The following is a 24,039-nucleotide window of genomic DNA, read 5'->3' as shown; positions in this document are numbered from 1 at the left end:
ACTGTAGCCCACCAGGCTCCTTGGTCCAAGGAATTCTCCAGGCAAGAATACTGGAGTGGGTTGTTTAGTCGCTAAGTCATGTCCAACTCTTAGAGACTCCATGGACTGCAGCATGCCAGGCTTCCCTATCCTTCACCATCTCCTGGAGCTTGCTCAAACTCATGTCCATTGAGTCAGTGATTCCATCCAACCATTTCACCCTCTGTTGTCCCCTTCTCCTCCTCCCTTTAATCTTTATCCCTACCCTAGTTTGGCCTCAGGCTGAACTACAGGGAAGGAACACAGCCCCAGCCATTGGCAGAAAATTGGATTCAAGATTTACTGAGCATGGCCCTGCCCATCAGATCAAGACCCAGTTTTCCCCACAGTCAGTCCTTCCCATCAAGAAGTTTCCATAAGACTCTTATCCTCATCCATCAGAGGGCAGACAGAATGAAAACTACTGGAGTGGGTAGCTATTCCCTTCTCCAGGGGATCTTCTTGACCCAGGGATCAAACCTGGGTCTCCTGCACTGCAGGCAGATTCTTTACAGTCTGAGGCACCAGGGAAGCCCCTCATAAAGGATGTTTCAGAAGCACTGGGATAATCCCAGTGATCCTGTCTCCCCACCAGGATGAAGAAAACTGATAAACGAAGGACAGTCTCCTATGTAAACTTATGAGAACTTCAAAACGCATATGACTGACTGGGGAGAAAGGGCCAGGTCTAAACATACTTCAATCTGTTATTCCAGGAAAACCCTCCTGGCTTTTGTTCATTTTTTCTAATTACTATTCTATCAACTTTGGCCCAGTTACTGATTAACAGTTCTAAACACTTCCTAACCACAAAAAAATGTAATATATAAAATAGCAAAATATTGTTCATTAATATATACATAGTACATTGTTGTAATTCAGATGTACATGGTAGTTTCAATAATTGTTAACATACTAATTTAACTTCCATTTGGTGTCTGTATAGCACTTATGAAAGACACAGGGCAAATCCTTGTGGTGCCTTAGCATATTTCTCAGATGAAGCCCACAGACTCCTAATATTTAGAATCACAAGGAGGAGCTTGCTCAAGTTGTAATCTAAGGTTGGCACCCAGGAATTCAAATATTCAAACTCCCCCTGGGTGACTGTGTATAGTCAATAAAGTCTGAGAACCACTGCCCAACAAATCAAGCCTTAAAATCCATTCTTAGACACAGAGCACATCTCCACATCCCCTTATTACACCTTTCATCCACATTTTCTGGAATAAATGAGCTTCGATCAGTGCTGTCTTTTCAGCAGGGAATATTCTCTGTTTTGGTGCATTTCTCCCCACAGGTTCCTCTAGGCAGCTCTGCCCTTTAGCTACAATCTTTGTTCTGTTTACAGCACAATTAACTCTCCTAAGGGCTTCCCTGGTGGCTCAGATGGTAAAGAATTCTCCTGCAATGCTGCAGACCTGGGTTTGATCCCTGATCCCCTGGAGGGCTGCAGTCAATAGAGTCACAAAGAGTCCAACAAGACTGAGTGAGTAACACTAACTCTCTTAAAACCATGTCCAGCACCTTCCCTGTGCCCCCCATGTCTCACATTCCTGAGAACATCAAGAGGAGGAAACCTGCCCACTGCTTCCTCCTTTTGTGTAGGCATCCCCACAGTTCCACTGGGAGCCCTTCATCTCTTATCAATTGATGTGACAAACCGCTCTTCTCTGAGAATGCTCGTGACCGACTCAAGTGAATTCAAATAAATGGGTAATCTCTAAAAAACTTCACCCTGGTTGCTTTGAGATAGCCAGTAACTTCTCTCTTCAAAGGCTGGTTCCTTCTTGGGGTCAAAAATGAGAAAGTCTCCCTTGTTGCCACCAAATCTTAGGTATGCAGGAGCCAAACCTCTGGCCAAGGTACGAAGCTTTGAAGAACTGTTATGAAGACAAGCAAGAAATTAAAATTATTTTTTTTCCCCAAGACAATGACTTCTACACATTGACTCCCTTCTCTCTTGGTGGACCCATTTTCTAACATCTAGCTGCAAGGGCACTGGAGAGAGAAGTCATATCACTCTAACGGGGACATCGTCTCAACTGGAATCTTCCTAATTGCAAGGCTGCTCTTCTAGGCATCTGAAAGCAACTGGGAGTGCTGACTCAGCCAAGAGCTTATATTTCAACCTGACTAGCACGATAGTGTTTAGTGCTTTCAGAGAGTTCTTAATCTTCTGTGACTGATGGAGGAAAAGACATAAGAGAGTGGAAACTACAGGAAAGATGACTCTGTGTTTCTTTGAAAAATATATTGTCCTCAAAAATTTCTGTTCCCAGAGAAGTTCATAAATGACTTACAAGTCCTTTTCCTCTCCCTCACCAACCTCCACCTCCACCCCAAGGAAAACTATCCTTTTCAATATAAGTCAAATGACTTAGAATGGTGTAAGATTCTAATTCCTATCCACCAAGGACACTTCCTATTCAAGCAATTCTAAAGGCATACGTCATCAAGCCAAAAATCCTCCTGTTAGGTGCTCAGAATAGTACAGAATGTTATAGAACCTAATTCAAATGATTTATAATCCATTCTCTCAGAAAGATGAAGATGTCATGAATACTTAGTGAACAATACTAAGAAAACAGAAGACGCAGGTAACAGGAACAAGCTTCCATGTATTTCTGAAGCCTCACATATGGGATCCTGGCCACCATGCTCTCTGGAAAGCTCTTAAAACACATGGGCCTGATGTTGTGTGTTCACAAAATGGCCCAGTTAATTAGTTTATATGTGGGTTTGTTTCAAATTGGAAAATCATGCCAGAGAACTAATTGCCAATATTTCTTGACATCCTGTTCCCCCTTCCTACAGTTTAGCTTCATTTGGGTTCGTAGCAAAGTGGAAACGACTTTCTTCTGAATCCTTACTTGGTCCGAGCTAACATTCCCATTTGTTTTCAAGAGGTTCTGAGGATTTCCTGGCAGATGCCACCATTCCCTGAGTTCTCTGGTGCTGCTGGGGATTTCAATCAATTCCTCACTGATAACATCCCTGAACAAATTTCACTCTGTGCTTCATCTCCTTGTGCCAGGACCCACCGTAGGTTCAGGGACCCTCAAAAATACTTCAAGTTCTTTTAAGATGCTTAAGGTGTGGCTTGAGCCTAGAGACTGGGGGCAGGGAGGTGTGGGAGAGGATAGACTGGTGAGGCAGGCAGGACCATATCATGGATGGCTGGTGAGCTGCCATGTCCTGGAAGGAGTTCTGGTTTATAAGATGGCGGCCATGGGAGGATTTAAAGCAACGAAATGACTGCACCAGACTTTTGTTTTAGAAAAGAATCCCAGGCTGCAGTGTAAATCACTGAATAGAAGGACCAAGACTGTGGTCATGTTAATATTGAAAAAAAGTGATGGACTGAGGTCAGGTAACAAAAGTAGGGATGAAGCGAGGTGAATAAATTCAAGACACAAGTGGAGATAGAAATACTAGTGTGCATGCATGCTCAGTCATGTCTGACCCTGTAACCCCACAGACTATAGTCCACCAAGCTCCTCTGTCCATGGAATTTTCCCAGCAACAATACTGGAGTGGGTTGCCATTTCCTCCTCTGGGGGATCTTCCCCACCCAGGAATTGAAACTGCACCTCATGCATTGGCAGGCAGATTCTTTACCACTGAGCTACCTGGGAAACCCAGAAATACTAGCTTGAGTATTTAATGGAATGTTGGAGAAGAATCCAAGATTATTCCTGGGAAGCATCTTGGAAGATGGTAATATCATTTGATGAGATGAAAAATAAATAGGCATTAGACTGGAGACAGGGATGAAGGCAGGCATGGGGCTCAGTGTCGCAAGATACCAGTGGTGCACCAATAACCATTTCCATCAGGCCCCTGGCCATGTGTGTTTGGAGCTCAGAAGACACATAAAGTGGAGGTGAGTCCTCAGTCTAAAAGTCAGTGAATGCTTAGTGTGAACCACTAGTATGGTTACCCTTTTGTGGTTGTTCACTCAGTCATGTCCAACTCTGCAACGTCATGGATTGCAGCATACCAGGCTTCTTTGTCCTTCACTATCTCTTGGAGTTTGTTCTAACTCAGGTCTGTGAAGTCAGTGATTCCATCCAACCATTCATCCTCTGTCGTCCCCTTCTCCTCCTGCCTTCAATCTTTCCCAGCATCAGGGTCGTTTCCAATCAGTCACCTCTTTGCATCAGGTAGCCAAAGTTTTGGAGCTTCAGCTTCAGCATCAGTCCTTCCAATGAATATTCAGGACTAATTTCCTTTAGGATTGACTGGTTGGATCTCCTTGCTGTCCAAGGGACTCTCAAGAGTCTTTTCCAGCACCAAAAGCATTAGTTCTCCGGTGCTTATCTTTGGTGCTTTGGCTAGTGTGGTTCCACTAATGTGAACCATTGGTGTGAATTAGTGAACCCTTAGCCTACAGGTAGAGTTGCAGCCCTAAACCTGATACAAGGAACTTCTGCAAAGTCACTTCAGGCTGGCCCCGTCCCACTGCTTTTTGGCCAGGCACTGATACTGGTCCTTGATTTCCATTTTGGTTGTGTGTGGTGACAGAGGAAGTTCTTTTAGATTTGTGGGGCTGATGTCTGTAAGCAATTGAGATGGGAGAGCAATTGAAATGGCGCTCTCTGGGAAATGAAGGGAACACGAGTACCAGCAGGAGCTGTCGGGTCTCAAGGCAGGCGTCTGTGTACCGCCTGCCTCTGAAGTCGGAGCACCACAGCCTGGCTCCCGGAAGTGGTGGCTGTACCCCCTCAGGTCACTCTCAACCACATTACCCTGCCTTTGTTTTCTTCTGAGCATCCAGCAGTCTCTGAAATTAGCTTTCTATTGCATTTCCTTGGTTTACTATCTATCCCACCCCCATCTCAAGCTAAGCTCTGTGAAAGGAGGGACTCTGTCTGGATCATCAGAATCTCCTCAGCACCCAGATGAAACCTAGACAAGTACCTGGCACAGAGCTGGTGCTTAATAAAGGTTCGTATTCTTGCCTGGGGAATCCCATAGACTGAGGAGCCTGGTGGGCTACAGCCCATAGGGTTGCAATGAGTCGGACACAACTGAAGCGACTCAGCAAGCATGTCCAAGTGCATGAACAGTTGAGTCTAGCCTGACAACAGGGCATGAGGGGTCAGACATAGACCATTTCCTGAACAAAATTAAAACCCAGTGCTATGACTTCTGCCAAGTAAACGAAATCACATGTTTCAGAGTATTGTATCAAGGACCTTTTTGTCTGTCTCCTTTGCAATGGAATCTTTTCTTGTTTTGAGAAACAATATTGATGCTCTCTGACAAAAGCCAGATTTAAAACACCTGCAAGCTTGTCCTAAAAACAAAACTGAACAAAGGTACGGTATTTCTATCACACACGGAAAAAAGAAAGGAGGAAAATAATCACCACCACCACCACAATGACATGGAAATAACCAAAGAACATGCGAAAGCTCTGGCAGGTATCGCGTTTCTGGAACAGTTTGTTAGTGGAAAGAAATGTCTGCAGGTATTTTTATTTTACTGTATGTGTAAAAATAAGTTGCTTATCTCTGACACAAAAGCGGAGGTGCGTGGGAGCCACCCTGCACTGGCTGGTACCAGCTTGTGAGAGCCAACTTTTATGTTTTGAGAACCAGTGTTTAACTGTTGGCAGTTTGAAATCAGCCATGGAGGGGGTGTTTAGACTACAGAAATTGGAAAAAAAAACAACCATAAATCAGTCTCCTCTCCCCTCAGACAGCCAGTTGTGAAACATTGCTTGACACACCACTGCCTGAACAGTAATTCAAGTGATGAGATGAAACCACTCAGGAGATTATGTAAAGTGAAAAAAGAAGGTCTCGGGATTTCCCTGGTGTCCAGTGGCTAAGACTCCGTGCTCCCAATGCAGGGCGCCTGGGTTCAACCCTGAAGAGTTTGCATGCCACAGCTAAAGATACTGCATGCTGCAACTAAGACCCGGCACAGCCAAATAAATAAATAAATATAATAAAAAAGAAGGTGAGAGCCTAGGTCAGAAGCCTAGGGAACAGCACCACTGAGACAAGCTCGAGGAAGAGGTGGTGAAGAACCTTAGAGTGGTGGGGGAAACCGCCAGACATGGCCGTGACACCAATCTGAAGGGATAAGAAAGTGTTTCAGTTGTCACTCTGGCCAAATGCTTCTAGGAGACTGAATTGGTTTGCTAGGGCTGTAGTCGCAAAACACCACAAACTGGGTGGCTTAAACAATGGACCTGTGTCATCTTAGAGCTCTGGAGGCAAGAAGTCTGAAATCAAGATGTTGGCAAGGCCATGCTCCCCCTGCAGGTGCTGGGGGAGGATCTACTGCAGGCCTTTCTTTCAGCTTCTGAAAGCTTCTCAGAGCAGTACAGCTCCAAGTACACGTGGTGTTCTCTGTGTGTGTGTGTGTCTGTTTCCAAATCCTGCCTTTTTATAAGGTCATCAGTCATACTGAATGGGGCCCTACTCCATTCCAGTATGACCAGTTCTTAACTAATTGTGTCTGCGTGTGTGCATGCTTAATTGCTTCGGTTGTGACTGACTCTTTGAGACCTTACCAGACTCCTCTGTCCATGGAATTCTCCAGGCAAGAATACTGGAATGGGTAGCCATTTCCTACTCCAGGGGATTGTCCAGACCCAGGGATCCAACCCAGGTCTCCTGTGTTGGCAGGTGGGTTCTTTACCACCACACCACCTGGGAAGCCCAATTGTGTCTGCAATGACATTATTTCCAAATAAGGTCACAGACTGAGTACCAGGGATGAGGACTTCAACATAGGAACTGTAGGGGGGCCATCCAGACATTCAATCCATAGTAGAGACAAGTAAGACAAGGATTGAAAGGTATTTATTGGATTTCTCAGTAAATGAAGGTCAGTGATCATATATTGGGCTTCCCTGGTAGCTTAGGTGGTAGAATCCACTTGCAATGCGGGAGACCTGGGTTTGATCCCTGGGTTGGGAAGATCCCCTGGAGAAGCGAATGGCTACCCATTCCAGTATTCTGCCCTGGAGAATTCCATGGACTGTATAAATTCCATGGATCTTATATTAAATGAAACTTAAAAAATGCATTCCACTATATCAATAACCTCAGATATGCAGATGACACCACCCTTATGGCAGAAAGTGAAGAGGAACTCAAAAGCCTCTTGATGAAAGTGAAAGAGGAGAGTGAAAAAGTTGGCTTAAAGCTCAACATTCAGAAAACAAAGATCATGGCATCTGATCCCATCACTTCATGGGAAATAGATGAGGAAACAGTGGAAACAGTGTCAGACTTTATTTTTTTGGGCTCCAAAACTGCAGATGATAACTGCAGCCATGAAATTAAAAGACGCTTACTCCTTGGAAGGAAAGTTATGACCAACCTAGATAGCATATTCAAAAGCAGAGACATTGCTTTGCCAACCAAGGTTCATCTAGTCAAGGCTATGGTTTTTCCAGTGGTCATGTATGGATGTGAGAGTTGGACTGTGAAGAAAGCTGAGCACCAAAGAATTGATGCTTTTGAACTGTGGTATTGGAGAAGACTTTTGAGAGTCCCTTGGACTGCAAGGAGATCCAACCAGTCCATTCTGAAGGAGATCAGCCCTGGGATTTCTTTGGAAGGAATGATGCTAAAGCTGAAACTCCAGTACTTTGGCCACCTCATGCGAAGAGTTGACTCATTGGAAAAGACTCTGTTGCTGGGAGGGATTGGGGGCAAGAGGAGAAGGGGACGACAGAGGATGAGATGGCTGAATGGCATCGCTGACTCGATGGACGAGAGTCTGAGTGAACTCCGGGAGTTGGTGATGGATGGGGACGCCAGGCGTGCTGCAACTCTTGGGGTTGCAAAGAGTCGGACACGACCGAGCGACTGAACTGAACTGAACTGAACTGATACATTAGGTGCAGACAAATACTGTTTGAATCCGCTTAGACAAAGTACCTAGAATAGTCAAAATCATAGAAAGTACATTGGTAGATTCCAGGGGCCGAGGGGATCAGGTAGATGGGGAGTTAGTGTTTAATGGGGACAGAGTTTCAGTGTAGGAAGGTGGAAAATTCAGGAGATGGATGACGGGGAGAGTGGCGCAACCATGTGAATATACTTACTGCCACTGAACTGTGCAGTTAAACATGGTTAAAAGTGTTGTTTAGTCCCTAAGTTGTGTCTGACTCTTTTTCGACTCTATGGACTGTAGCCCCAAAGGCTCTTCTGTCCATGGGATTTCCCAGGAAAGAATACTGGAGTGGGTTGCCATTTCCTTCTCCAGGGGATCTTCCCAACCCAGGGATCAAACCTGCGTCTCCTGCATTGGCAAGCGGATTCTTTACTTCTGAGCCACCAGGGAAGCCCCATGGTTAAAATGTGTGTGTTCGTCACTCAGTCATGTCCGACTCTTTTCGATCCATCACTAAGAACCTTTGACATCTGAACTCTTAAAACTTCTATTCTTGGACTAAACTCCTCACTCTCTTAGGTTTTTTTGAGTCTGTGGATCCCAGTACAACTATTTTTTTAAGTACCTCTACTGAACAGCCTCTTTCTTTTTCTATTCCTTCCGTATCTGATTTAGGCCTCTTGGTTTATTCCATGAGTCATTCTTATGATAACACCCCCAAACTCCTGTCTCATTTTTCTTCTTGCTAAAACCCAAACCTAGCTTAGTCTAGCTATATTTTCCCTCTTGGGAATCTATAAGGTGGCCATAAAGTCTGGAGATGGAAAATATTATCTAATCATGAATAGTCATGTGTATTAATAAGCCAGTAATGGGAAGGGGCTGCAGTGTTGGACAAGGCACAGCTTCTACTCCGGAGGGCTACTTCAGAGGAGAAGTGGCATCTATGTCTCCACTTGGGTCTTCAGAGAAGAGCTCATATGACCAACCTAGATAGAACATTGAAAAGCAGAGACATTACTTTGCCAACAAAGGTCCGTCTAGTCAAGGCTATGGTTTTTCCAGTGGTCATGTATGGATGCAAGAGTTGGACTGTGAAGAAAGCTGAGTGCTGAAGAATTGATGCTTTTGAACTGTGGTGTTGGAGAAGACTCTTGAGAGTCCCTTGGACTGCAAGGAGATCCAACCAGTCCATTGTAAAGGCGATCAGCCCTGGGTGTACTTTGGAAGGAATGATACTAAAGCTGAAACTCCAGTACTTTGGCACCTCATGCAAAGAGTTGACTCATTGGAAAACACTCTGATGCTGGGAGGGGTTGGGGGCAGGAGGAGAAGGGGACGACAGAGGATGAGATGGCTGGATGGCATCACCGACTCGATGGACATGAGTTTGAGTGAACTCCGGGAGATGGTGATGGACAAGGAGGCCTGGCGTGCTGCAATTCATGGGGTCACAAGGAGTTGGATGCAACTGAGCGACTGAACTGAAAGAAGAAGCAGGAATTTTCTCCAAGGAGGATGGAGCAGGGTTACCATGCACGGGCTCCAGGCTGCACGGTGAATAGTTTGGGAGGGAAGGGAGCTTAGTGAGCACTGTTCAACCAGAGGGGAGTCTCAGGGGTCAAAACATATGAGCCTATGGCTTGTGATTGCCCTCAGTTGTTTTGCTGGCTGTGGTTCTTTCTTTTAGCAGCAGGCACACAGAAGTGTTAGTCGCTCAGTCGTGTCCGACTCTTGGCGACTCAGTGGACTCGAACCTGCCAGGCTCCTCTGTCCATGGAATTCTCCAGGCAAGAATAATAGAGTGGGTTTCCATTCCCTTCTCCAGGAGATCTTCCCAATCCAGGGATGGAACCCAAGTCCCCTGCATTGCAGAGGATTCTTTACTGTCTGAGCCATGAGGGAAGCAAACATCAGTTGTCCAAACATGCATTTGGCATTGCTGATAAGTGCTTTTCCCAAGATGAAAAGCAACTTTGTCAATGAAGACAAAGGAACCTGATTATTGAAAGTTACAAATAATAAGTATTTGTCAAATTGGCAAAAGGAGATGTATTTTGCTGAAATAAAATAAGCAAACCAGTTTTATTTCTTTGGTCATGCCATGAAGCATGTGGGATCTAGTTCCCTGATCAGTGATGGAACCTGGGCCCCCTGCATTGGGAGCTTGGAGTCTTAACCACTGGAACCAAAGTTCAAATCCTTTTGAAAAGCAAACACAGCTGCATTTTTACTGCATAGTCACTGTATTGCACCACTGTTTTTTTCTCTGTAGCATTCCTGATTTCTACCACTGGCTCAGCACTTTAATTTTTATCTTGAATTAGTGAACTGTGCTTAATATGTGTCTTGATTGAAATGTGGCTGCATTGCCAAGATGGTAACCACATGCGGTAACCCTTGAAATGTCGCTAGTCTGAACTGAGACATGCTGTGAATATAAAATATACACCAGATTTCTTTGAAGACTTGGTTCAAAAATCAGTGTAAAATATCTCATTAATATTTTGTATTGATTGTATGTTGAATGATAATAATTTGGATACTTTTGTATTAAGCAAAATACAATATTAAAATAAGTTCTTCCTGTTTCTTTTTACCTTTTTTAAGTATGGCTACTAGAAGAAATTCCAATACTTTGGCCACCTCATGTGAAGATTTGATTCATTGGAGAAGACCCTGATGCTGGGAGGGATTGAGGGCAGGAGGAGAAGGGGACAACAGAGGATGAAATGGCTGGATGGCATCACCGACTTGATGGACATAAGTTTGGGTGAACTCCGGGAGTTGGTAATAAACAGGGAGGCCTGGTGTGCTGCAATTCATGGGGTTGCAGAGTCAGACACGACTGAGCAACTGAACTGAACTCAACTGAACTAGAGAACTTTAAATTATATTACGAGGCTTGCACATGAGGCCCACATTCTATTTCCATTGAGTTGTGCTGGTCTCTGTCCTCCCGTCTTTGAGAACCAGATCTTCGGGCTTAGGAAGTTTTTGCCTGGGTTGTTGATGAGTTTCCTCCGGGAAGAGGACACACTGAAAAGATGCTCCTTTCTGATTCTAGATTGTTCTTTCACTGTCATTGAAGTTCTATGTACTCCATGTTCTCTAATTGCAAATGTGGGAAACAAACAAACAAACAAACCCCGAAACACATCTGTTTGCCATTATGGGAAACTGGAACCAGAATCATCTGACTGAATTTGCTGAGGTCTTTTTTGAAGTACCATCGAGGTATGGGCCTTGAGTTTCCTATTCTCAATTCCTTCCATCAGTTATCTCAGTTTGTTTCCAGACGATCTTTTTCTCCCATCCCTCCTCTGCTGCCTTTAAAAAAATATAAAGTGCTTTACTTTCTTTTTGTGTCCTCATGTCTGTGCAATTAGCATCTGGTTTCAAATTCTGCTCCTTCATCTCATAGCTGGCTGACCATGGGCAAGCTGTTGAATCTCCCTAAGATTCAACCTCTTCATTTTAAAAATGAGGATAATAATAGTCCTGACCTTAGAGTTTTGTAGCAAGGACTAAATGAACTAATACCCAGGAGATGCTTAGAACGGGGACTGGCCTGTGATGACGGCGCAGTGAGTGTCAGCTATTTTTATAATACTGTCCTTCTTAGTATTTCAGCTTTTATCTGCTCAGCTCTTCATCCAAGCAGTTAACTTTTGAGGAAATGAAATACAAAAATGCCCACGTGACTCTCTGCTCCTGTGACAGATAAGCCCTGGGTTGTTTTCTGAGATGGAAGCTAAATATTTTGTTTTTTGAGATGACAAGTTCACTTTGGGCACTGTGCCAACCCTCCTGGGGAGATGGACCTGCCAGAAGCTCTGATTCAGAAGCTCTGTCCTAGGTGAGAAGGGGAAGGAGCTTATGTCTCCTGAGCTGGAGTCTTTAAGGTCTCAGATGAGAATTGCATGGATATTCCTGCAGATGCCTCTGGGAGTGGACATGGAAGATGAGTAGGAGCTCATACGGGAGCCAGCCCTGGAGCCCTTGGGAACAACAATACTCTGTGTTTTGTAAGCAAACAGTTTTATTAATTGCACTCTATACTGTTTTGGTTTTCATTATCCTCCAGCCTTTAACAAAAAGGTGGAAACCAGTGGGGAAAGAAAGAGTGCTATGAGAAATTAAGAGATGCATTTAAGAAGAGGAGAGGGTATCCCATTCACTAAATCACAGGATGGAAGTTGTGTTTGGGACTGGGACTGGGGCGAGGGCGTGTGTGGGGGGGTATTGCTTGTGAGTTGGTTAGCTTGATTGCAGGGTGATCAGACCCGAACCCCAAAAGTCATACTTTAGGGGTTTTTTGGACTTGTTTCCCCAGGAAGGGATCCTCAAATGCTCTTCTTTGGGGAGGGGAGGGGTAGGGTATATGCTGGCCACAATAGCAGAAAAGGACTTAAGTTCTCACATTTCAGTAAATGGTTATTAGTCTTTCTGTTTGCAGTAAGGCACCTCCCATTCTCTCTTCCCCTATCACATCCTCCCATCCCCACTCCTCACATCCCTTCTAGGCCTGGGGTCCTCACATATGGAGCCCTGTAGCCCAGTGTTTCTCCAGAGTAATCTTTCTCTCAACCAGCACTGGGGGCTGCCCAGTATCAGCTCACTATGAGTAAGGGGAAGGGCTCAAAGTGGGAACTCCTTCCCACCAGGACATTCTTGATAGAGGTTAATGACCATCGAAAGAAATCCACAGAGAACTGATGAATGGTTAGCAAATATTCATCAATTTCTAGGAAGCAATTAACAAAAAAGCAATTAAACAAAAAACAAACAAAAGAAGCAATTAAAATTTGAGCACTGTCAAACATTATGCTAAGTACTTATTTATTATCTCATCAAATGCTCATCACAACCCTACAAGAAGGTTTTAGAAGTTCCACTCTAAAGTTGAAGTTGCCAAGCAACCTGTAAAAACCAAGCCACCCATTTTTGACAGAGTTGGGAATCAAGGCTCCTCTCAGTGTCAGTCGTGCGACCATTAGGCTATGTGCTTTTATTTGCACAGTGCTGCTGCTGCTGCTGCTGCTTAGTCACTCAGTCGTGTCTGACTCTGTGCGACCGCATGGACTGTAGCCTTCCTGGCTCCTCTGTCCATGGAATTACCCAGGCAAGAATACTGGAGTGGGTAGCTATTCCCTTCCCTAGGGATCTTGCTGACCTAGGGATCAACCAGGTCTCCGGCACTGCAGGCAGATTCCTTACCTCTGAGCCCTATTTGCATAGTAAATAACTAGAATTAGCAATGACAACAGAAGGCCAGACTGTAGGTGTTTGGTAATGGCAGGACACCCAGTTGTTTTGAGTTGGGTGAAAGGTGTGGCATTTTCTGGAGGCTCACATGACCCAGATGAATGGCCTAGATGACCTGGGTCTGGCAGTGCCCTATCTCAGGATCAGCCTACACTCACCGGCAGGGGTCAGGGAACCTGCCTACACCAGGCTCAGTCTTCCTCAAAGGAGAAAAAAGTTCCAGCTGATAAAGCAATGCCACATTTTGCAGCCTTATCTTGGAGAGAGAGCTTTTTGTTAAGGCTCTGTACGTCACTATAATAATCTCCCAGGTATCACTGATGTAACATTAAAAAATTTTAAATGACTGTATTACGGGAAATTTCTTTACCTAGGGCACGATTTTGCTGTGAACCTAAAACTACCCTTTAAAAGTTTTATTGGGACTTTCCTGATGATCCAGTGGCTGAGACAATGGAAGGGGTAGACTCACTCACAATGTAAGGGGCTGGTGTTCCATCCTTGGTCTGGGAGCTGGACCCCCACACGCAGCAACTAAAAATCCTGTGTGCTTATGCAGCCAAATAAATAAACATTAAAAAAATAAAAGTTTTATTATAGGATAATAAGTAAGCTTTTTCTCCTTGATGACCTTTTCCATCTCCTCCTTCTTTCTTTAACCATCCTACTGAAGCAGGAAACAGACAGAACAGGCTCCATCTTGAAAGCAGGACTTCATCTTGGGCCGGACTGTGGACTTTGAGCCATGTGCCCAGTATCTATGGAAGCGACATACCAACTGGAAAACCAGGCCCCTTGGATAGAAGAGCCCCGGGGCTCGTATCTAGACTCTACATTGCCTAAAAGAATACTCTAATTATCTGTGTAACCAAATAGAATCATAAATTCTATTATGCTTATTGGGGTATGACCACAGGCCTAATTGCCCCCTGTTAACTTCCTAGGCTTAAGGCATATGAATGACGGGTTAACTTTGATTTTATCTTTCTTTTGCTTTGTTCAGACTAGTTTCAGGGAATTTGGGGAGGTGGGTTTGGCATGTACACTTAGGGTATATAAGGTTTTCAGAAAAACTGGTCAGGGTCCTTGGTTAAGAGGAGACTCCGCCTGGGGCCCGCCGGTGTAATAAACTGCACTCCACTATCTGCATTGTCCTTCTGAGTGAGTTTGTTTCCCAGAACGCGTGGCTACAACATTTGCTGCATGGGCTGGGAAACTCCTCACTTTGAGGAGACAAGTCCCATTTGGGACTACTCCTCGGCCTTGCAGCCTGAATCTTCTAGAGGGGGGAAGGCGCCTCGCCCTTCTGGAAGGATTCTGCTTCTCAATGCCCGGACCTTTCATGTTAGCAGGTAGTGGACAGCAGCAGGAGAACTGAGCGCTCAGGTGAGGAGGAACCCACCTGGCAGGGTGGAAGAGGGGGCCTGATCACCGCCCCTCCCCAGGAGGGATTAGAAGGGGCATGGACCCACAGGGGCCTGGAATAGGCAGGTGGCAGCAATTGCTTGGTACACAGGTTGACGAGCGTGTTAGGGCTTAGAAAGGAAATTTGTGAAGGTCATTTAGGAGGTGGTGTCCACGCCATCTTGGGGAAAATTATTACCAAGCAATTGCCAGGGGATTTTTAGGAGAAGAAACTTGGTTTTTGTGTGCTCGTATTCTGCCCTCCCCAAGGAGGTGTCCCATCTGCTATGAAATTCTTGACCCCTCAGAATTGTCAGGCTAGAAGGAGGGGGATATATAAGGGAGTACGAATTGGCTTTTCCAGAGACGGCCTGAGACATGGGATATTTAACCCATCTGTATTTTCATCCGCACCTGGTCAAGCCCACCAAGACAGAATGGACTTTAAAAGTTAAGGGAGAAACAGTCTTGGACCACGTGGTGTTCTGGTTCGGCTGTGTTGACCTGCAGGTGAAGACACGCCAATCCCCCTTCTCCCTCTGAGATCTGGCAGGTAAGGCTCTTCTCACCCCAATTAGGAAGGAGGCAGAATGGAAATTTAAGTGTCATTGAGTGCAAATATCAGAAGTACATAGGGTACTGAGAACTTCGTAGACAGAACAAAAAGGAAAAGTAGAAGAAGGTCCTAGAAGATAAGCAAGATGGGAGGAAGTGAACCTAAGGCAACCGTATTGGAGTGCATGATTAAAATTTTAAAGAAGGGTTTTGGAAGAGACTATGGGGTGAAGATGAAGCCTAACCACCTCCACATACTCTGTGAGGTCGAATGGCCCCTATGGGAGTAGGATGGCCGCCAGAGGACACCATGAACTTAAAAATAGTGGATGCAGTCTATACAGTAGTCACAGGAGAGCCAGGACACCCGGATCAATATCCATATATTGACTCATGGCTAGGGTTAGCTCAAGACCTTTCTACTTGGACAGGGTTCTGTATCCAGAAGGGAAAGGGAAAAATATTAATGGCACAAAAATTCACTCATGATAAAAAAGGAAATTCTACAGGATTTGAACACGGATGACCTGACCCCTCCCCCATACTGGATAATGATGGGCCTGCCTCCCAGCGCTCTACAAGGACCGGAGGCTGCCTCACTCCCCAATCCAGGGCCAGCTGAAGTTCCTGCAGCAGCCACTGCTCTTGCACCCGCTCTCCCGGAGTTCATAGAGCCGCCGTTTTGGCAGGCTCCAATCCCAGCAATGGAGACCTCTGGTCAGTGCCCCCAGAATTCCACCTCAGCTAGACCTCCTAGATTGTATCCACCTCTCCCGGTGAGTACTGATGGGAAGGGGGAAGAAAACACAGCAATTAGACAGAGGCTGTGCTCTGCCAAGGAACAGGGGGAAAGAACCCCACTACAGATGCCCCTCAGAGAGCTACAACAGCCTCCAGTTCAGGACGAAAGAGGCACTACCATCAGCCCCCTGTAACCTAGTATTACCAGCCATTTTCCTCTGCGGATATATTAAACTGGCAGAGACACGCTCCACTGTACTCGGGGGAGCCACAAGCCACGATTAGGCTAATGCAGACTATTTTTCGAACCCACCTCCCTGCATAGGATGACATAATCCAACTACTAGTCTCCCTTCTCAGCACTGAGGAAAGACACAGGATCCTTTTTTTTTTTTTTTTTTTTTAAGACACAGGATCCTAACTGAGGCCAAAAAATGGTTAAGAGAAATGGCACCTGAGGGTACTGCATACCCGCAGCGGTGGGCAGAATTAGCCACTCTCGATGAGAGGCCCAATTGGGACTGTAACACAGAAAAAAGGAGGGGCCACTTGGAGAGATATTGGGTGACTATTTTACAAGGTCTCAAGAGGGGGGCCTGAAAAACTATGAGTATCGCAAAACCCTCCGAAGTGATTCAAAGGAAAGGAAAGCGAATCACCCTCTGAGTTCTGCGAAAGACTATGCCACCTTATAGACTTTATACGCCAACAGACCCAGCCAGAGGCTGCTGGGTCTCAGATGGTGATAAATGCAGCCTTTGTGTCTCTAGCCTACCCTGAAAATGTCAGATGGGGGACACCAAGTGGCTCATGAATTTTTATACATCCCTGAATGCTCAGTGCCTTTGTTAGGAAGAGAATTGCTGTCTAAATTGGGGGCACAAGTGACCTTTCCCTCCACGAAAGACCCACAGTTCAAGTGGGCTCAACCACCTATTACTCTTCCTCTCAGTAACCCCTCAAGATGAATGGAGGTTGCACGATCTCCGGGAAGGGAAACCTAACGGGCTAAACAGTCCAGAGAGAAAGTTAACTCAACAATTCCCTGAGGTCTGGGTGGAAGACAACTCACCCCAGATTTGCAAAACAAGTCCCACTGGTAATAGAACTCAAACCCGGTACAATTAAGTCAGCACCCACCTTGGGCCTGCCAGACCTCGCTAAGCCATTTACTCTTTATGTGACTGAAAAGGACAAGGTGGCTATGGGAGTATTGTCCCAGACTATGGGGACACAGGACAGACCTGTGACTTATCTCTAATCAGCTGGACAATGTTGCCACTGGGTGGCTGGGGTGCTTATGGACAGTTGCTACATTTGCCTTACTGGTCTGGGAGGCAACTAAGCTGACTTTGGGTCAAGATTTGTTCATAAAAGTCCCGCATGAGGTCAACACTCTCCTGCGAGGCGACCCCCATAAATGGCTGTAATGTAGCAACTGTCCAATATTGTAAAGGGTGACTGGTGGAAAACTATATTTACCACGGTTATATTTGCTTTGATAGTTCTGCTTTGTGGACCCTTTATTTTACAATGATTTTATCTTTCTTTTCCTTTGTTCAGACTGCTGCTGCTGCTGCTGCTAAGTCGCTTCAGTCTTGTCCGACTCTGTGTGACCCCAGAGATGGCAGCCCACCAGGCTCCCCCGTCCCTGGGTTTCTCCAGGCAAGAACACTGGAGTGGGTTGCCATTTCCTTCTCCAGACTAGTTTCAGGGAATTTGGGGAGGTGGGTTTGGCATGTATACTTAGGGTATATAAGGTTTTCAGAAAAACTGGTCAGGGTCCTTAACTAAGAGGAGACTCTGCCTTGGGCCCGCCAGTGTAATAAACTGCACTCCACTATCTGCATTGTCCTTCTGAGTGAGTTTGTTTCCCAGAACGCGTGGCTACAATATTTGCTGCATGGGTTGGGAAACACCTCACTTTGAGGAGACAAGTCCCATGACAAGTCCCATGGACTTGTCTCTTCAGGGGACTACTCCGTGGCCTTGTGGCTCGAATCTTCTAGAAGGGGGAAGGCGCCTAGCCCTTCTGGAAGGATTCTGCTTCTCAATGTTAGCAGGTAGTGGACGGCAGCAGGAGAACTGAGCGCTCAGGTGAGGAGGAACCCACCTGGCAGGGTGGAAGAGGGGGCCTGATCACCCCCCTGGGAGGGATTAGAAGGGGCACGGACCCACAGGGGCCTGGAATAGGCAGGTGGCAGCGATTGCTTGGTACACAGGTTGACGAGTGTGTTAGGGCTTAGAAAGGAAATTTGTGAAGGTCATTTAGGAGGTGGTGTCCATGCCATCTTGGGGAAAATTATTACCAAGCAATTGCCAGGGGATTTTTAGGAGAAGAAACTTGGTTTTTGTGTGCTCGTATTCTGCCCTCCCTAAGGAGGTGTCCCATCTGCTATGAAATTCTTGACCCTCTTGGAATTGTCAGGCCAGAAGGAGGGGGATACATAAGTGAGTACGAATTGGCTTTTCCGGTGATGGCCTGGGATATGGGATATTTAACCCATCTGTATTTTCATTCGCATCTGATCAAGCCCACCAAGACAGAATGGACTTTAAAAGTTAAGGGAGAAACAGTCTTGGACCACGTGGTGTTCTGGTTCGGCTGTGCTGACCTGCAGGTGAAGACACGCCAATCCCCCTTCTCCCTCTGGGATCTGGCAGGTAAGGCTCTTCTCACCCCAATTAGGAAGGAGGCAGAATGGAAATTTAAGTGTCATTGAGTGCAAATATCAAAAGTACATAGGGTACTGAGTACTTTGTAGAACGAAACGGAAAAGTAGAAGAAGGTCCGAAAAGGTAAACAAGATGGGGGGAAGTGAATCTAAGGCAACTGTATTGGAGTGCATGATTAAAATTTTGGAGAAGGGTTTTGGAGGAGACTATGGGGTGAAGATGAAGCCTAACAGCCTCCACATGCTCTGTGAGGTCGACTGGTGACATAATCCAACTACTAGTCTCCCTTTTCAGCCCTGAGGAAAGACACAGGCTCCTAACTGAGGCCAAAGAGTAGTTAAGAGAAATGGCACCTGAGGGTACTGCAAACCAGCTCGGTGGGCAGAACTAGCCCCGACCCCACTCCCCAACCCCCCCCCCATGAGAGGCCCAACTGGGATTGTAACACAGAAAAAGGGAGGGGCCGCTTGGAGAGATATCGGGTGACAATTTTGCAAGGTCTCAAGAGGGGGGCCCGAAAAGCCATGAGTATCGAAAAACCCTCTGAAGTGATTCAAAGGGAAAACGAATCACCCTCTGAGTTCTGTGAAAGACTGTGCGACCCTATAGACGTTATACGCCAATAGACCCAGCCAGAGGCTGCTGGGTCTCAGATGGTGATAAATGCAGCCTTTGTGTCTCTAGCCTACCCTGAAAATGTCAGATGGGGGACACCAAGTGGCTCATGAATTTTTATACATCCCTGAATGCCCAGCGCCTTTGTTAGGAAGACACTTGCTGTCTAAACTGGGGGCAAAAGTGACCTTTTCCCCCAGGAGAGACCCACTGTTTGAGTGGGCTCAACCACCTATTACTCTTCTCTCAGTAACCCCTCTGAATGGAGGTTGCACAATCTCCCGGAAGGGAAACGGGATGGCCTAAAAAGTTTAGAGAGAAAATTAACTCAACAATTCCCTGAGGTCTGGGTGGAAGACAACCCACCCCAGGGTTGCAAAACAAGTCCCACTGGTAATAGAACTCAAACCCGGTACAATTAAGTCAGCACCCACCTTGGGCCTGCCAGACCTCGCTAAGCCATTTACTCTTTATGTGACTAAAAGGACAAGGTGGCTATGGGAGTGTTGTCCCAGACTATGGGGACACAGGACAGACCTGTGACTTATCTCTAATCAGCTGGACAATGTTGCCACTGGGTGGCTGGGGTGCTTATGGACAGTTGCTACATTTGCCTTACTGGTCTGGGAGGCAACCAAGCTGACTTTGGGTCAAGATTTGTTCATAAAAGTCCCGCATGAGGTCAACACTCTCCTGCGAGGCGACCCCCATAAATGGCTGTCAACATCCCGGTTTACTCAATACCAGGGACTGTTATGCGAGAACCCCCATGTTACTACTGAGCCTTGTCAGGCCCTGAATCTGGCCACTCTCTTTCTTGTGGGAGGGGGTGGGCCCTCACATGATTGCAAGGAAATATGCCAGCAGACCTGACTTGAGAGACCAGCCAATCCCGGACCCAGACTGGGTCCTGTACACCAAGGGCACCAGCCTGGTGAAACAAGGACAGTGACTGTCGGGATATGCAGTAGTCACGGAAGAAACCATCGTAGAGGCTCGCTCTCTGCCATCACACTGGTCCGCTCAAAGGCCGAACTATATGCTCTAATCCAGGCCCTCCAGCTGTCAAAAGGTAAGAAGACAAACATTTACACAGACTCCAGGTATGCTTTTGCCTCACTACAGGGCTCTGCATAAGGAGAGAGGCCTTTGACAGCTAGTGAAAAAGATATTAAAAATAAGGAAGAAATTAAGACCCTATTAGATGCTGCCTGGGAACCAGAAAGGGTGGCAGTCATACACCGCTGAGGACGTCAAAAAGAGGATACCCGCCGGGCTCAGGGAATAGACTGACAGATAAGACCGCTAAACAAGCAGCCGAGGGCTTGGGGGTGACAAGAGAAGCCCCTGTTAAAGCTCTCATATTGGCAGAGCTACCTCAGGTAACGCTAGACTCTCCAAAATACACTGAAGCCCAAAACCAACTAGCCAAAGCAGAAGGGGTCATCAAGACTGAAAAGGGATGGTGGGAATTGCCAAGTGGCAAATTATTGGTACTGGAGAAGCTGGCACCCACTCTGGTAAACCAAATACACCAAGCAACCCATCTAGGCTGTGATAAACTGGAAGAGCAAATTGGAAAATATTTCTTGGCTCCCTGCCTCTCTTCCCTATGCAGGACAAAATCTCAGAACTACACCGCCTGCTCACAGGTTAATGTTGCCTCTCAGCACAGACAGAAACCTCCAGGGATTCAGGTAAAAGGCACGCTGCCCTTTGAACACCTGGAGGTGGACTTCACTGAAATGAAACCTCACCGACACTACCATTACCTGCTGGTCATAATATGTACCTTCTTGGGATGGGTAGAAGCTTTTTCTACCCGGACTGAAAGAGCATCAGAAGTAGCCCAGTGCCTGCTTAGGGAAATAGTTCCCAGATTTGGACTTCCTACCAGCATTGGTTCAGACAGTGACCTGGCTTTTGTAGCTGATTTAGTATAACAAGTAAGCAAAACTTTAAACATCAAGTGGAAATTACATACAACATATAGGCCCCAGAGTTCTGAGATGGTGGAAGGAACCAACCAGACACTTAAAGAGACACTCTCCAAGTGGATCTTAGAGACTGACTGTTCCTGGGTGGACTTGTTTCTGATAGCTCTGCTCAGGCTCAGGATGACCCCACAGTCCCATGGCTCTTCTCCATACAAAACTGTGTATGGGAGGCCCCCTCCCATAATAAAACAGGTAAAATAAAAATAATAAAAAATTTGCCTCATGTAAGGGGAGATGAGATTTCACAGCAGATGGAATAACTGAGTAAGGTAATAAATCAGGTAACGAATTTTGTATAAGAAAGGGTGCCATTCCCCCTTGGGGCACGGATTCATGAACTTGTGCCTGGGGATCAGGTGTGGTCAAGGACTGGAAACACCACTCCTTGGCCCGACATTGGAAGGGTCCATATACTGTTGTTCTTAGCAGCCCTACTGCAGTTAAAGTTGCAGGTGTCACTCCCTGGATCCTCCACATGAGGGTGAAGAGAGCATACCACGAGACCCGGAGGACACCGAGCGGACTACACAAAAGGACCCCGATGATCCCCGTGAAACCAAGATCATCTTAAAGAAGAAAAAGAGGTGAAGCTCTACGATCAACTGCTGGTACAAGGATTTGCTGGTATCATCTTGAGATTAACCATAGTTTCAGTACAAAGAGGGACCTGTGCTCTAATTAAAGTTGAATGTTGTCTATATATCCTAGTTTATCTGGCTATATATGAGCCACCCTAGATGACATGAAAGGTCAGGTAAAAGTTACATCTGATGATAATCTTCCTTTTTGGACTTCGGTCCTATCTTGGGTGAAGGGTGACTGGTGGAAAACTATATTTACCACGGTTATATTTGCTTTGATAGTTCTGCTTTGTGGACCCTTATTTTACAATGTATCATGAACTTTGTAACCCAAAGGTTGATGTCGTTCTCCCAAATTAGAGGTCGGAGAGTCAGGGTGCAATATAGCCCTATGAATGATGCTCATACTATGAGTTAAGAGCATCAAGAGGAGGGAATGAAGGAGGAAACAGACAGAACAGGCTCCATCTTGAAAGCGGGACTCCATCTAGGGCTGGACTGTGGACTTTGAGCTATATGCCCAGTATCTATGGAAAAGACATACCAACTGGAAAACCAGGCCCCCTGGATGGAAGAGCCCAGGGCTCTTACCTAGACTCTCTGTTGCCTAAAAGAATACCCTAATTATCTGGGCAACCAAATAGAATCATAAATTCTATTATGCTTATTGGGGTATGACCATAGGCCTATTGATAATTGTCCCCTGTTAACTACCTAGGCTTAAGGCATATGAGTGACGGGTTAACTTTGATTTTATCTTTCTTTTCCTTTGTTCAGACTAGTTTCAGGGAATTTGGGGAGGTGGGTTTGGACATGTACACTTAGGGTATATAAGGTTTTCAGAAAAACTGGTCAGGGTCCTTGGCTAAGAGGAGACTCTGCCTTGGGCCCACCAGTGTAATAATCTGCACTCCACTATCTGCATTGTCCGTCTGAGTGAGTTTCTTTTTCAGAACGCGTGGCTACAACACTACCAGCGTGTAAGAGACTGGAGCCTGGCACAGAGTTACTTGTCCTACACTGGGCAGCAAATTCAAGCGCTCAAAGCCCTCCAGGTGCGCTTGGTGGGTACCCTCCTGCCTGCAAGTTTCTGGGGGCAGTTGTAAAGTTTCTTTTCTCAATGTCTCCCCTAATATCTAGCCGTCAGTTGGCGCTCAGGCACCACTTGCTGAATGAATGAAGGCGGAAAAGGGCGGTTCGGGGGACCCAGCAGCGGGGGTGGCTGGGGAGAGACAGAGAGAGAGAAAGGAGAGACAGAAGGTGAGAAGGTCCCGGAGTAAAGAGAGGAGGAGTGGCCGGCGGGCCGGCCGTGGACGTCAGGAGATCAGGAGCGAGGAGGCCAGGGACCCGCAGGCCGGCACTTACCCCAGGAAGGTGAAGAAGCGCGGGTCCGTGGCCAGGTTGGCGTCGATGGTGAAGGACAGGAACGCGGGACTCACCAGGTGCAGCGGCCGCTCGGTGAAGAACTCGAGCACTGCGGCGTCGTCGGCCGGCGCGGCTGCGGCTGGGGTGCCCGGGGAGCAGGGACCCAGCGGCCCCAGGAGCGGCAGCAGCAGCAGCAGCGGCGGCCGCAGCCCCGGCTTCCTGCACGCGAGCATCCCCGGCTTCCTGCACGCGAGCATCCCCGGCTCACCTGGCCGCCCCTGCAGCCGGCCTCGCGCAGACAGCGCCGAGACCTTGTGCACTTCCTCACGCCGGGGGCGCGGCGTCCTTTCAGCGGTCCTCCCTGTCTCCCTCCTCCCCTCACCCCTCCCACCGCGCCCGCCTCCAGGCTCACTCCCGCTTCCCGGTACGCTTTCCCCCACGGTGGCTGTGTCACGTCCACTTACGAAATCACCCACACCCGTTCGAAGGGTGCGGACGTGGCCCAGAGCCAAGCGTCCGGGAGGCCCGGGGAGCTCTGGGGGAGGAGCGCTGGGCACGCCGGACCTGGCTCCCTGAAGCATGAAGTTAGTTAGCGAAAAGGCCAGCGGTTCCTCCTTCCAGGTCCTCCCCGTGGCGCCCACGGGGCTTCTGACTTCAACTAAAGCCTCCAGTGAGCATACATCGCTTCACTCTCGTCTGGCGTTTGGAACACTTGCCTGTCACTTCGTGTCCCATTTTTTGGGGCCCCATAGCCTGGGGCCCACCAGGAACCTCTGTCCTCTGTCCATGGGATTCTCCAGGCAAGAATAACTGGAATGGGTTCCCATTCTCTTCTCCAGGGGATTTTCCCGACCCAGGGATCAAACCGGGATCTCCTGAATTGTAGGCAGATTCTTCACCAGCTGAGCCACTGAAAGTGAAATTTGCTGAGTCTGTGTCCGACTCTTTGAGACCCC

General features: G+C 46.9%; 1 protein-coding gene across 3 annotated transcripts in view; it reads right to left on the bottom strand.

The window, feature by feature from the left end:
• The window catches only part of HPSE (heparanase), a 51,923-nt gene extending 28,244 nt beyond the window's left edge, over positions 1-23,679 (bottom strand). For all 3 annotated transcript variants that reach the window (XR_015165219.1, XM_086404999.1, XM_086405000.1), the window contains exons 1-2: positions 23,084-23,679; positions 1,756-1,901 (exon numbers count right to left, since the gene is read on the bottom strand). Coding sequence is in view for 2 of the 3 variants with exons in the window: in XM_086404999.1 (XP_086261125.1) it covers positions 1,756-1,901; positions 23,084-23,664 (727 nt within the window). In the remaining variant the exon portion in view is untranslated. The remainder of the gene's footprint in view (positions 1-1,755; positions 1,902-23,083) is intronic.
• Positions 23,680-24,039: the final 360 nt, after the last annotated feature.

The sequence above is a fragment of the Bos grunniens genome, chromosome 6, assembly GCF_055505025.1.
Source record: "Bos grunniens cultivar Pamir isolate PY7600 chromosome 6, Bosgru_T2T1.0, whole genome shotgun sequence".
Classification (NCBI taxonomy): Eukaryota; Metazoa; Chordata; class Mammalia; order Artiodactyla; family Bovidae; genus Bos; species Bos grunniens.
Note: the sequence above shows the minus strand (reverse complement) of the source record. Positions and strands in the feature narration are given on the sequence as shown.